We start from the raw sequence: 15,387 nt of genomic DNA, 5'->3' as shown, positions 1-15,387 counted from the left end.
ATGTGAACGGATGGTATTTAATTAAAGCAGAAAATAATGTCGCTTAAAATTACAAGAAAAACTGTTTATACTTAATATTGTTATATTAAAAAATTTCGTATTTGTCAGATATTCAGTATATTCAGATGCTAATATTTTTTATTCCAGGTAAATTGTTATTACTTGTCACAAACGAAGTTAGGAAATAAATAATTTAATACTGCTGGTTTTTTTATTTTATCTTAACTGTTGTTATGTTTGGTACAAAGTTAATGAGTTTTTTGTGTGAGTCACTAAATTGAACACAATGAATTATTTGATTAATAAATATGTCGTATGTTTATGTTTTGACCTAAAATTAAAACGTTCAGTTTTATTCTTATTAACGTAATTAATTAACTACAACTTACTTCTTTTTCTTCTGATCCATTTTAATAGAAGAAACTTGCTTTTTTGCAATGCAAAATGTGCTAATGTAATTTTTTGTTCAAATTTTTATTGAGAGTTGATAAATTTAAAAAAATCAAGGATATTTTTAATTAGTCTTTAATAAGATATGTACATTACTTTACTGTCCTGCTGTACACGCCGACAAAATGTTTGGATGTTTATTTTGTTTCGATGCGAAGGTTTCCTTTACATCTGAGAGAATTAAATAAACATTCCGGAGGCAGTAAACACGTGCTTGATCTGGATACTTCGGAGAAGATCAAAGTAGGAAAAGGGAGAAGCGTAAGGGTGTAAAAAATACACACGATCGACAATTTTAAGACCATTTTATTGGCTGAGGCATTTATTGTACATTTATAATTATTTACTGTTATAATAATAATAGGTATGTATCAGGATAGATAGTTACCCCATACTCTTAGAGAGGTCGCTTGGACACTCTTCTGAACCGTTTTTTATAATAGCGCACCTCCGATATCTAGTATAGTACATCGTATCGTATAATATTGTACATCATACTGTTTTTAAATAGGCTAATAGTAAAATATACTCATTTACACATTAATAAGGTAGCGGTATGTTGGACGAGTTGGCGGTGAGACCCGACCCAGTGGTGTACGTCTACGTGGGAGACGACCCGGCGTCTTCGGAGAAACTATGACAGGCGCAGAATGATCAGTCAACAAGTCTATTTTTTATTTTTCTTTTATAAAAATATTTAGGCCGTCAGATTCGACTATTATAATATTATTCGTCCGGGTCTCACCGCCGCCCCCATCCTTTCAGTTTCGGGTCATCGGTGACGGGATCGGGGGACGAGGAGCGGGAATGTTTGGTTGCGACAATTTTCACTAAACTAAGTGCGGAGGGAGCGACAGAACGCAGAGGACATCTCGGAAAGGTGTCGTGTGGGCTCTGCCGCCGATTTTGTGCGTTAGTGCATGGTGACATCTATTATAATAGAACACATGTACCAAAATTTAGAGAGATCAGTGCAGATTTTTTTTTTGTTGTTATTATAAACATTCATATGAACAGTTACTACTTTAGTTCAAAACTAAACACGTAAAAAATAAATATCTTCATATTTTATAGAATATATTTTTTATTACTTTTTTTATATTATAATTTATGTGCAGGTGCCGTGTCGGGACTCCTTAAATGTTACACTAACCCAGTCGGGGTCCGAAAGCATTTTGAAACTTTCCTTAACTTAACACTAATTTCTGTACAAAAATAAACGGCAATTATGTTACATCTCAAAGTAACTACAATACAGGAACTTGGACTAAAAATTTCAAAATGATACTTTCACGAGTTCATTATAACATTCAAAAATTACATTTCAAATCGATTTTTATTGATCTCGAAGCTTTACGAAAGTGATTGTGTCTCTTTCAATAACAGATGATTTCAAAAAGTAACTTTCAAATTTTATATAACGTACAATAATGATAATAATAATATGTAATAATAAGAATAATAGTTATTGCAAGTTACACTTGATATATATGGTTTATTACTTTGGTTATCATTTATAGACTAGAAATTGACTAGAATAATGAAAACAGCTCCCTCCTGAACAACGGAAAATGACCGAAAGAAACCGTTGAGCTGACGCACGTAGAAAAATAACATTTAGTTTAAATTTAAGGAGTCAGCCGATTTATAAATATGATAAAAAGTCACACACAGTTAAACATTAGGAGAAAACACTGTAAAGTTTCAGTGGCAGGAATATATCACATTAAAAAACTCGGCTTTGCCGTTACTTCACATCACTTCAGCGCTGTAAAATCGTGCACTTAATGGAACGAACCGAAAATAAATACACGAATAAATAATAATAATAAAGTAACGTAAATGTAACACATACGACGAAGGAAAAAATTGGTGCATATTAGTGCTCTTGTGCAGCAGTGCAGTTCTTAATTTTACGTCAGGAACGATTCTTTTTGAGAGATTCCGTCGAAAATCCCTGGTAAGAGGCGATTTCCGCGGTCGATAGGAAGGATCGCGTGGGTAAGGAATGTGGAACATTATGCCTTTTGACCCTGAGAAACAACTAAAACCTAATCATATCTTTTGCGTATGTGTGTGTGGAAAAATAATTTTTTTCGAGGGTCTGATTTTCCCTGTTTGGTTGTTGTTTGCATAGCTGCAAGTGTTTTGACAGTTTTACTGTGTCAGTCGTAACAAACAACCGTCGTAATTCATATTTCGTACCTTTTTCCTCCGATGATTAATAGGGATGGATTCCGAATTATGGAGGTTATTGACTCCCGTTTCCACTTGTTTTGAGTTCCAGAATCGATTTCCACACCGGAGACTGTTGTAAACACTTGCAACTATGGAAGTCTACGTATTTTAGCTACAAGCTAGGTTCGTAGGCCGATGCTTCGTTCATATCGAGTCTTAAATGAAAAACTTTCAGTATTTAACGGAACGTAAACAGTCCTGGTAGCTTTTTCGGACAAGGAAACTAAATTTAATTAGCCGACTCTATTGTCTCGACTCGTACAACCTCGAGAGGGATATTTTTCACACCAGTTAACGACCTTGCGTAGACCACAGCAATAAGTACAAAAATAAATCATTTTTTCATCGGTACTTCATAAGCTATACGCGTTTTTAGTTTTTTTTTTTTAATTATTTAGTAACAAAGTGCTCCGTCATTAAGCTTATAGCCTAATTAATTTTTTTCCTGGTTCGGACTTAAGACGAAAAACATCCCTCTCGTGTATCAACTTCACAATGAGAAACTTGCACATTCTGGAAGAAAAACGTCAAAACCGTTGTTAAGAATTTGTCTACTACTTCGTCTAAAATGTCAATTGATGGATTTCGGTGGCTCAGGATGATGCGAAAATCATCGCCCGATACCATTAACTGACATATTCATTTTCTCTTCCTCTTCTTCTTTTTAACATCATTATCGTTTACGTAGTGATTGGTTTCCAAACAACGGCCCAGCCTCCGTGTTTTTATTACAGAATGTTCTCCAACGCCCTTTATTTAATAAAACTGCTAAACTTCAGCCAACTTTTCTAGTAAAGTGCATAATCATAAATATCTTACATCAAAAGCATGATTTTTTAATAAATAGTTGTACAATGCCACACTTAGTATAATAAACTACGTCTAAGTATTTTTTTTTGAAATTTTCTTCTTTTCTACATGATTTATAAGTGCATATAGTGGCTGGCGTTGAGTGTTTTAGGGCTTTCCTGAGTGCTTTCAAAACTCTTTCCAAACAATTTAACGAGTCGAGACTGATTAAAATATAAGTCTCTTTCATAATTTTTTAGAATATTAACAATATTAACAGTGATAAATTTGTAACAAACAGGCTTTAACGTATTCATTTATCTTCTAAACAATTTGATTGACATTCGACACGCCACCAAACAATAAAGCTTGAAGTAGCCTTCACCCATTTACCCTTTGGTGCCGTGTTTAGATTTTTTTTTTTTTTGGAAAAGAACCAACGCTACAGAGCACCAACTACTGGTCTGATTCTGCAAGAAAACGGGATGTAATAGAAGGAATAAAAGTAGCTAAGGCCTTCATCAGACGTTCGAGGGAGGTTCAGTTGGAGAGGCTCCTGTCGCTCTAGTGGAATGCACTATTTGGGAATGATTACTACACAGCGAGCTGCAGCTTGACGGGACCCACACACACAGAGACACTATCTTTGTTACTTATTCTCTTAATGCTTCCGAATCAACATTTTTGTTTGTTTTTTTTTATTTTTTTTTTTTTTTTTTGATGAGCAAAGTCCCTAATACTCCATCCAAGTGGTGTGTCGTCCGCGGCTGCTACTTGCGAAGTCTTTTTACTCTCTGAAGTATACGCTAGTCGGTGGGCGGAGGTGGGGCGATCTGAGGGACGCGCGGACCTGACTTTCGGGCGCCCCCCGGATCGCCCGGAGGCATGGGGGGTTAACGTCCGCGCGCCCACCGCAGAAGCGCGTCGGCTAATACGTCCAGGTGCGCCTTTGTCTGCAACAGAAATTTCTCGTTAGTGGTGCGAGCAAGTGAACGGAGAAGGAAAAGAGTGTGGGGGTCGCGGTAATTAATGGGGGCACCCACGTCTTAGACAGGACGACGGCGAGACGCCGACGTCGGGGCCAATGTTGGGAGAGACATGGACATTAGATTGTCCCTGTGACTAGTGCCGCTGGAACCATGTCAACAGACACACCAGGAACGTTATCTCGAACCCCGGAAACAAGGCAAAATCTCTAATTCACCCTCCCGGATTCTAATTCGGCACCCTAATCCTATTATCGACGATTATAGGAATCGGCGTGTTCGACGAGCGCATACCGAGTCCATTATCCAAATTTAATTGGGTTAAAAAACCGTTCCACCGTCCAGAGACTGGGTAAGTATTGGACCAAGCAACTTTCCTGGCGACGCCTAAACCATTCTTTTGACAAAAACTTAAAGAAATGTGTGTTTTATATAAAAACAAAATATATTTTTGTGCAACCGTACGCGAAACAAGCATTTCGCGTACCTAAAACAGGCCGCGCAATCCAATTTTGCGGCCGTTGCTCTTAACGACGGCCGTTAAAGTAATTTAAATATTTTGTACAAATCAGAGCTTCTCTTAGTTTTATATTGAATTAAGACCACGTAAATAATATAAGTATTTTTTCATAATATTTTTATTCTTCTCTTTGTGATTCTAGAGAACATTTTTGCATATACGAAAACTTATTTACTAATCAAAATTTAGTGTGAGTAAAAAGAAAATTTCAACAGCCGGCTACACTGTTGTGGTGTAATTTCACGAGGACTGTTACAATGGAAAGCAGAAATAAACGTACTCTTGAAAATACCCAGTTTCCTGAGGAAACTAAGACCAAGAAGCAAAACGACTGGATTTTCCTCGAAGCCAGTTGTAAAGTGTGAAGAAAGTCACAAATAAACGATTCCGAATCACAGAAATGAATTGAATAGAAGTTCTCCTATCATAAATCTTTCGCAATTTGATCGAATCTCGCCAAATGTAGGAGAATTCTGTTGCTGAAGTTCGCTAATAAGAAACTTTCGTATAAAGTTCGCCCGTTATGGTTTCTCTGTTTTTTCCAATTTTTCTAATTGTTGCAGACAACAATATTTAATTTGATTAAAAGCCGAGCCGCGATGAATAATGAACACAACGTAATTATCCTGTCTTGTTTTAAATTTGAATTTCTCTCCATTCTTTAAGAGGTTTTAAAAACGGAACTCGACGTTTACTCCTTCCTCTTGTTAATGAATGACCAAATTGGAAACATTTCCGAAAGTGCGAACGGCGTTTTACTGCGGTGAAAAAATTGAATTCAATTTAGAGAAGAGAAATGTGAGGATTAACCGTTTAAGATACAAAAGATAACGTTTACCACAGTAATGTTGGAGCAAAAGCGGCATTTCTGTTACAACTTGATGCAATATAAATCACTAGTCCTGTTGCTTTCACGAGAGCTTTCGGTCTTAAACTTAATTTACCCTCTCGTGGAAAATATATCCTCGGTACTTTTTATTCGGATGTCGCAACTTTACATAGGGAAAACTGTGGAAATTCTTATTTTTGTTTTCTTTAAAGGGCTTTCTCCTATACAATTTATAATATTTTTCATTTTTTTTTTTTGGCTGAAACTCCGTCTTCTCAGCTTTTCCCCCAAACTACAAATGTTAATGCTTTCATTCATTAAATCAGCAATAAATTTGAGGCTTTTTTCTTTGGCACGTTGTCGCCAAGTTGCGAAGCAACATACAATAAATCTCGCTTTAGCAACGTTCGTTTAAAATCTATATTAAAAAAAGCATGCAACAAATTCTATTTTAATTTCAAATGAAATTGAAAATAGAAGAGAGAGGGCGAGTTACGGGTAAGGAAAGCTTTGTGTATTCTTTGGACGTCGTCGATTCAATTCACCATAAAAAGAATGAGTTTTGCCAATCTAGAGCACTGGGAGAACTTTAAAAAAGAATTGTTGAGTTGTTTTTTTTCTCTCCGTGAAGCGTCCGCAAAAAAACAACTAAATAAACAGAAAGGAAGCTTGTATATGTATGTGAAACCGTATAATAATGATGTAGGGTAATCGAAAAACGACGGCGGGCTTTTTATTATATCCGTATTCTCTACATCTAAAATTATTAGCCGCAATATATTTATAGTAAACAAGGTTTTACAGCTCTGGAACACTCCGGGCGTTTTATTTGCGGTCGCATGTTCGTGTTTCCCCCGTCAGCTACAAGTTATGCAGACAGGGGCCCACTTGACTTAATTAATTCCAAGCAATTTTATTAAATCTATTGGTGATTCAACTTGCTACCGAAAACAGCAACATTAAAATGATGTGTTGTCCCACATTAACGTTAAGATTAAAATTGTTTTGCTGACATTGAGATTTTCAAGAGATAACAGCGCTACTGTTTTTTGTTCCATTAGAAAAATTAATTCCACCGTACAAACATTCAAAAAAAATAAAACTAAGAAAATGATGTTATAATGGCAAATTATGTTATAATGGCATGTTGTTGGCAAGTTGACCAACACTTTTGAAAAATACACATTTTTAAATATTTTAAACTCAGGTGTGTCGATTGTGAACGCACCACTGATTACAGATCACGGATCAGCTGTTTAGATCTAACCTCACTTTTTGCGTTGTTTGTGTTTTTGCTCTGCAGACTGACAAGTGGGGCGTTCACAATTGACTCTTCAACGCCAACTTTGACGGGAAATTTAAATGAACACCCGATACCTTTTTGAAAGGTGAGAAGCAGTTGGATATTTCACAACAGTTTGTTTTAAAGAGGACATTAGAAAGATCGGAAATAGATGCATGAAAAGAATTTCTCAAAACGATTATTGCTGAAATAACAATGTCGAAGGACAATACAGAGAAGGTTAGTTCCAGAAACATTGTTAATTAGAAGCTCATAAAAAAAACACTTTTTTAGAAGATTTTCCAGACATTTCAACTGGACAGTTGAGGCTTGGAAGAAAATATTAAACTAGGCAAAAATGAATAGGGAATTCCACAGTTTTTCTTGGAAAGCAAAATAATTGCCCCAATCCGCCCACGTATTCTTAAACACTAGATAAATTTAAAATATTACAAGTACTTGAAACATTACATTTAATCTCTATATTTATATATTTCTAACACATTTCATTACAAATTTTAAACGGTATTTATAAAAAATTCAAAAAAGAAAAAATTCCCTATTCATTTTTGCCTAGTTTATTTATCGATGAAACTTGTTACAAAAATAAGTGTGAGGCAACCAATCAACACAAGATTCAATCCCAAATTCATCACCCCCGCAATAAAACATAGCCAAGGCAGTGTTTTTGTAAGGGGTTGTTTGTCATGGAATAGGTTAGGTATTCTTCACGACTACTTTAAGCATGGTTTCAGAATAATAACCTGGCCATATCCTTACCACAATGTTATCTAGTGAATAATTGTGTGTTAAAAAAATTAATTAAATATCTAGAAATTCTCTTGATAATGTCATTCAAAATTTAATTTTCTCACTGTCCGGGTTTTGGAAGAAAATTATAAATAATAATAGATTTTCTATTAATAATTAATATTTAATGTGAATATAATTCTTAAACGGTTTTTTTTTGTTTGTTTCTTATGTTACGTTTTACGTTTTTTTAGATCGTATTAATTTGTAATTGCAAGGGTTATCCTGAGATAAATGGGAAACTAAAATGACAGACATAATAAAGAAACCTCTTCAATTTGTTTTTAAAGTTCTCAATAAATTTTACGGCAAAAATGAACTTTTTTTTAAAATCCTCTTTTTTTATCAAATCAATTGAAGCTCTTAAAGTATTTGAAATTTTAATTTGACTAAAACCAATTATTTTAGACGGCTTTCAGTTTTATTTCATCAATATTTGCTATTAATTATTCACCCATTAAAAACACAGTGTTTGTTCTAATTAGAATGATTTAGCTTGATTGTTATTTTGATCGTGCATAGTTTAATAGTGTTGTTTAAGAGGAAAAATAAAAAATAAAGAGTAATTTAGAAAATTTAGTAATAAAATAGTGTCAACAAAATCGATAGGTTGCTCTAAAATATATTTGAAATACCAATTATCCCAGCTATAAAAACACTCTCCCGAAAGGATATAAATAGTTTAGTACAGTTGTGACAAATATGAGTTATGAGGTGCTCGTTTTCAAAGGAAAACCTCCACATAAAGCTCTATGAAGCTCCCCGATTAAATAAAATAATCGTTCGGTCAAGTAATGAAAATCTCTGAAGTTTCGAATGGAAAAACCTGTGAAATAAGTACTGAGTTAGTTCTATGAAAAAACTTTGCGGAAAGTCACTCAAGTCGTTTCCAGTTTGGACGGTAGTCTTTTGTCGAAGAAAGAAACATTTTTTTGCGTGGGACAAAACCGCGTCTCGTTAAAAATTCATCTGCGTGTTTGTCATTTTCACAAAACGTGTGATAAATTCTTGCTTATTTAATAATTTGTGTGGTGAATTATTGTGTACGTACCGTTTTATAAAACATACAGGCCTGCCGGTCTTCGTCTTCCCCGGAGGGACAGTCTATAAAACCGTCGCAAAGGACGTGGTCGTCGATGCAGTGGTAGCGGCCCTGCCTGTCGGGGGTGGGGCATGCAAACCGCTCCATGCCGTCGGCTGCGGGGGGACATTCTGGAAACAAAATAAATTTTATGTCTTTATGGTGATTTCGTTTTATTGGCGTAATTCGACGACGGTGCGCGCGAATCGAATATAAACAATACCAACGATGCCATATCAAAAATCTAAGTATAGAGTCAAGGACAAGGAGGACGCTTTATGGCGGGCTTAATGGAAGCTCTCCCGAGGCCTAAATAAGTACCTCTTCGTTACTCGAGCGCACCTACGAAAATTTTTATAGTGCTCGTCGCACACGACAAGGGCCCAAGGGCGAGAAATGAATCCTGATGGACGCCGTAAAATCAGCTTTCACAATTATCGTGGTGTTTTCGATTATACTTTTGATAAATTTTATTTCTATTTTTCCAACGGCGTCAGTTGTTGACCATCCCATCTTGTAATTGCGCGTCGAATCGACTCGAAACACCGAAGCCAAATAAATTCTTTATCTAGGCAGAGCTTTATTAATGTACACTCTGGAACGATCACGGTTCAGTGCGCACACAAAGTGAAAAAGAATTACGACAGGTCACCGGTTTATTTGATTTCGAGAGAAGATAAATTTACACACAAATTCTCTCTCTTATAGAAGGAAAATTATATTATGAACCCCGGATTTATAATTGAGATACCTTGTAACGGTATCACCCCAAGCATTTTATATTTCCTCCGAAATAAATAACACGAATGGAAAAAAGTCGAGTCGAGTGTCTTAACGAGATATAAAACATTAGTTGGAAGAGAACTGAAAACGAAAATTTGCATACCTAGATTTACCGGACTCGTCTATTTGCATTTTGTCCAGTTTAACGTCGAGCTTATAATTTTTTGCTCGTTAAAACGTCAACCTACGTGACTAATTAAGTAACGGCCTGAATTTTCACATAGAATTTTTCAAAGTTTAAATTTACTTTACGTGTTAAGCGTCGGCACTACTCGTTTTCCAGCCGAAATTAAACTACACCGGAAAATATTTCTCAACATCTACCGTTTACGAAAGACTCTGATTATTTAAACTGACAACTGTTATCGTGCCTTCAAAGCTCTTATTCATGTTTGCATAAACTTTTCAAAGTATTTACTGCCTCTCTCGAATACATATTTTACTTTTTTTTTAAATTAAGGTTTTCTCTTTTTCCAAGGATTTCATACTGTAAACGTTTTTTGATGTTGTAAAATTACAGTTCTGCCTTCATCTTTGTTTTTGCTTTTTCTGTCCTCTCCACTTCTTTCTTTTTAGAGATATTTTTTATTAGGGTTAATAGCAAGCAGCCAGTAAATCTATTATGAAAATAAAATTTTACCTGTTTTTTACGGAGAGACGGAAATATTTAAAGAAGACTTTTCTGCTGAAATGTTACTTCTGAACCAGGATGTTTGGGATGGGTATGCAAAAATCGTTGAAAATCACCAAAAATCAAACAAACTGACCTCAAAAGCACCCAAAAAACCTTGCTAGACCCCTTGTTTTTATACACCACAAAATGGCTTTTTACTTCTGGACCAGGTCATTTGACACATGCAAAAATAATTAAAAAAGGGCCCAAAAAAAAGATATGAAACAACCGAAAAGGACCCAAAATTCTTCAAAAATCCCTTTTTTATGGACCCCAATAGTGCCCAAATATCTATAGACCACCAAACCACGGAAAAATGGTTGAAAACACTAAAAAGACCTAAAAAATCTCGTTTTTAGACACCCCAAAATGGTTCTTTACTTCTGGACCAGACCATTTGACACATGCAAGAATATCAATTAAAAACAACCAAAAATACCCCAATTTTTAGATACTCCAAAATAGATTTTCATTTCTGACTAGAGCAACTGGGACATGCAAACAACCATTGAAAAACCACAAAAAAAGCCTCAAAACCTTTTAAATACCCCTAAAGCATCTCAAGACCACTAAAAATTGGGCACATGAAAAAATGATTAAAAATCTACCAAAAAACGCATCAAAAACCTTTAAAAGATCCCTAGTTTTTAAACACCCCAAACTGACTTTTAATTTCTAGACCGGGGCAAATGGACACACGAAAAATCGTTAAAAATCACTCACGATTATAATTTGACAACTAAGTATTTAAATTAAACAAATTATACCAGAAATTCAGGATATCGCCAGTTAGATCTTGCAAATAATTATGAAAGTATTCAAAAGGGGTAAATACCACAATAAATCCAGGCGGGATGGTGCTCCCCGCCTCAAAAGCGGGTTAAAATCCTGATAATCCGCATATTTTTTATGGAAGCATCGAAAACGAGTTAAAATCCTCAATAATCCAGGAGGGATGGTACTCCCGCCATAAAATACTATAATAATTGGCTGGTTTCAAGTTTCAAAAAAGGCCGACCTCTGGATTTTCACTTCCATAATGAATAAATTTCAATATACCATTAGTTATACATATAGTTATATGTATATCATATTTGTTACCTATTATTTATATGTATTTCTGGACGAATGTGGTTTGCGTAATTAACAAGCGGTTAAAAAAATCATTGAAAAAATCTCAAAACCTAAAAAATTCTACATTTCTTTGATATCCCAAACGCCTTTTCATTACTGGGTCGAAGCAGTTTGGTGCTAAAATTCTATAAAGGACCTTTATTTTTCAAGTCCTCTTAAAAGAGGCTGTTAAATTTCCGAACCAATAGTTATCGAGTATATTTGTTGATAAAAAAAATGCAAAACATCTCCCGTTTTCGTTTCGTATAATTTTTAATGAATCTAGTTCCCATTATCAAATGTATTTTGTGTTGCGTTTAGACTTCGTCAGCCTCGTACTCTTACGTGAAACACGTATAGTAGTGACGAATTTCTATAAATATTAATGAAGGTTATAAATTATAAATTTGACAGAGTATTGCTAAAATGTCATTATCTACTGAATCCCATGTTTGTTTAGTGCAAGACATCTTTCACTATGCGTCTATTAATTATCCGAATTTGATTTTTGTGTATGTTCCTTTGTTGCGAATTTATTTTTTTCTTGGTCTAATTACCTAATTAACTGTGACTGTTGAGGCGCGTAACAGTTCTGCGGAAAATGTTCGTGCTAATAAGGAAAGTTTCGGTGAAGTAAGGATACGTCGTGGGACGTCTATTTTATTCGCAGCGAGTCGTGTAACATTTCATGTGCAGGTCCGAGCGATTTTCTCCGGGAAAACGCCAGGAAAGCACTTTTTCACAGCTCAGTGGCAACAAACTTCGATCTTTGACACTGTTCGGACGGTGTGTGAAGTTTTTCATTTCGTCTCTCGCAGTTATTGTCTTGCTCGGCGGTCGTTTCCTCCGCACGAGCATCCCATCAAAAATGTCAAAACCAAGGGAACCGCATGAAATATTTATAATGTCGCAGGATTCCTGACAGACATGTTCTAAATGGATATATTAAGCCTCTATATTTATGTTGTGATAATGTGATTTTTCACAGTTTGTCAACGGGAATTCTTTACGACTGCGCACATAAAAACTTGATGAACGTCAGTGATTGTGAAATATCGAATAACTTATTTTTAGTTTATTGTGTTCTTTCACGTGAAAAATCCTCGTATTCTTTTTTACTGTTACGTTTCTCGCTGATCCGGCGAGAAATTTTATCGGGGACAATTAATTTCTCCGGAGAGTTTTCTTTTTTGGAGAGACGTGTCCTTTTCACGCGTTCCAACTTTTAAGGGCGCCCCTAAAGAAACCGAAACAAGTCGGCCGAGCTTCCCTCCTGCGGTCGCTAATGATACTATGCTCCGGTTATCAATGCCGGGCTATTTTCGGCCTCCAGGCGTATTCAACAAGTTATGTCCCGGAATGGCGAGGGGTGACAGCTCTGACACCTAACCCGCTGATTTCGCGATAATAAACCCACCACTAGGCGTCAGTTTCCCCAACGATTGAAACCCCATCCCCTTTTTGCCCCTATCAAATGACTCATCAATTACCGTTACGTGAACTGGTTAGACTGGTATTTTCTTTCCAGGGGTTAGACAACTCTTGCGAAACAGATTCTTCAACTGTCTTCAGGTTTCCACAAAAAATTACACAAATTATTTCAGGTGTGCAATTTTCATGACACGCACCCTATTTACGAGTTGTTTTATTATATCATGTTCGTCAATTTTTCAGCGTTCCTGTTTTAATGCGAACTTAAAACCTGAACGAAAATATGAACCAGTCACGAAGTTTTGACGTCAGAGGACGTCTCTTCGACGAACTTTTATATTAATTGGTCATTGTTGGGAAAAGTGTGCCTGTGTTGCCGCCGTTCTTTCGTTTAATGGAATCGCACGAAACGTTAAATGGTTGCGCATTTGCCTAGGTCTAAATTTAAAACACTTCTAGGCTCATTCCTACATCACTAAGTAAATTGTTAGAACAAAAAAGGGAGACGGTGATGATTTAGAAAAAAGATATTTTATTGCAAGGTTGATTTTTTATTTCCGCGTTAAACTGGCAAGGTCCAAATTTCCTTCTTGACAAACCTTTTAGAATTTCGTACAAATGCATTCCGTTTGAACGGGAGCAAACAACCCTCGAGGGTCTGCAGCCGCGTTTTATCTCGCTGGCAAAAAAGTGGCCATATTGTGTCAAACATCATTTTCCATTTACATAGCTCCGGAGAGTCGCAAATCGAATAAAATAACTGTCAATGTGGGACCGGAAAGTGTGAGCCACGTCAGGATTAATACATCGAGGCATTCGGTAAGTAGATTTACATTAGGTGTGAGAACTGTAAAAGGAGAGGAAGACAAAAGAGAAGGCGAGCGAAAGAATGATCTTAACTACGACGGAGACGATTCTCTCGGGCATGTAATTTAAATTCGGAAGGAACTGAAGTGCGTGGGAAGGAGATATAAACTGCGACTATCTAGTTAGAACATCTTCCTTTAACGCCTTAGTCAACAGTGTTTTCCTGCCCCCAGTTACAGAACTAAATTTAGCAGGGAACGGCAAAAAATTCTAATAGTTCTGTCGTTATGGCTTTCTCTCCGACTATTTGCCATAACTTCACCGCAAATCCACGGATATTACCAGAATATATTACGCAGGGCTTGTCTTTTTTCAACCGAGAACATCGGTATTCAATTTTACAAAATCGGAAGTTCAAAGTGTCGACCCCTCGATGGGGCTCTGTTCATTTTAATTAGGCTGTACCATTGCCATCTCTATGGTCGGAACGTTATGGATGTGGATTGGGGACTTGTCGTTAAGTTGGCACTACCAGCAAAAGTAACTAGGCGCGCCAATAAGGTTATTGGAATTTATGACAGATCTCACTAATGTACAGTTCAATCATAAGTTTTAAGCGACCTTGAGTTTGGCAATCCATATCCAAACATTTCGAGTATACTTCTCTAGAACACCAGACACTCCAGACAGCGTGTGACGTCACGAGGAAAGCCAACCGTCAAAATTTGTTTGCATTTTCAGAAAGTATCAAATGCGGTGTTTTAATCATTCTTATGGAAGATTGAAAATTGTGAGATAAGCAAAAGCTTGGTGGCAAGTGTATATAATAATTTCAGTTGATACCAGCGTATTTACTGGGTAGTATTTTTATACCCTATCAACATTTTCGTGATTGTAAATCGTTGTAAGTACAATTTAGTTGAAAAAATATTTGCTGCACATATAATTAAGATGTAAGAAGCATTTGTTGCGATTTGGTGTTATTTAAATGATTCACAAAGTAAAAATTATGCAAAAACAATAAATACGCAAACTTAACCTCACTTGTAAATGACAATTTTCGCGTCATTGATGGCATTTTACGAGGCAGTAATTCTAAAGCCTACACACATTGTCCTACAAAAAAAAGAGTGCTAACCAAAAATGTTACTGTTTTTATTAAATTCTGGAGGTTTAATTCGTTCTTCGATAAAGCCTTTATTGTGACGTCACGATCAAAAACAATTGCTTTGTGTTCTAGATGGCAATGGCTGCGCCGAGGATAGTACGAGCTATTTGTTTACAGCTTATTTCAATTAAAAGTTTATCAGGGTCAGGCTATGAGGTTGGAATCATGCTTTGTTGCGATTGTGACTCCATTGTTGCATTAATTAAATTCCATCTATCAGGTAATAGTATTCAGATCCAGATCATTCCAACACTAACCGAAATCAGGAATTAATACGAACTCGTACAATTAGCGTTGTTATTTTAGGGGTGTATTTTTTCTTGGTCAAATATGGATTCGTCTAGGTAGATAATTAATAAATTCTGCTTCGTCGAAGCACTATCTCGTTCGTGTTCCGTTCGAGACCCGCACTGATAATGACTAGTTT

At 36.0% G+C, this 15,387-nt stretch overlaps 1 protein-coding gene across 1 annotated transcript in view; it reads right to left on the bottom strand.

Moving 5' to 3' along the window:
• Window positions 1–738: 738 nt before the first annotated feature.
• Window positions 739–15,387, bottom strand: part of jeb (jelly belly) — a 47,051-nt gene continuing 32,402 nt past the window's right edge. Inside the window, exons 2-3 of the mRNA XM_069053333.1 lie at window positions 8,956–9,116; window positions 739–4,430 (exon numbers count right to left, since the gene is read on the bottom strand). Of these exons, the coding sequence (XP_068909434.1) occupies window positions 4,371–4,430; window positions 8,956–9,116 (221 nt within the window). The 3' untranslated portion in view covers window positions 739–4,370. The remainder of the gene's footprint in view (window positions 4,431–8,955; window positions 9,117–15,387) is intronic.

Source organism: Tenebrio molitor, chromosome 7, assembly GCF_963966145.1.
Source record: "Tenebrio molitor chromosome 7, icTenMoli1.1, whole genome shotgun sequence".
Taxonomy (NCBI): domain Eukaryota; kingdom Metazoa; phylum Arthropoda; class Insecta; order Coleoptera; family Tenebrionidae; genus Tenebrio; species Tenebrio molitor.
Note: the sequence above shows the minus strand (reverse complement) of the source record. Positions and strands in the feature narration are given on the sequence as shown.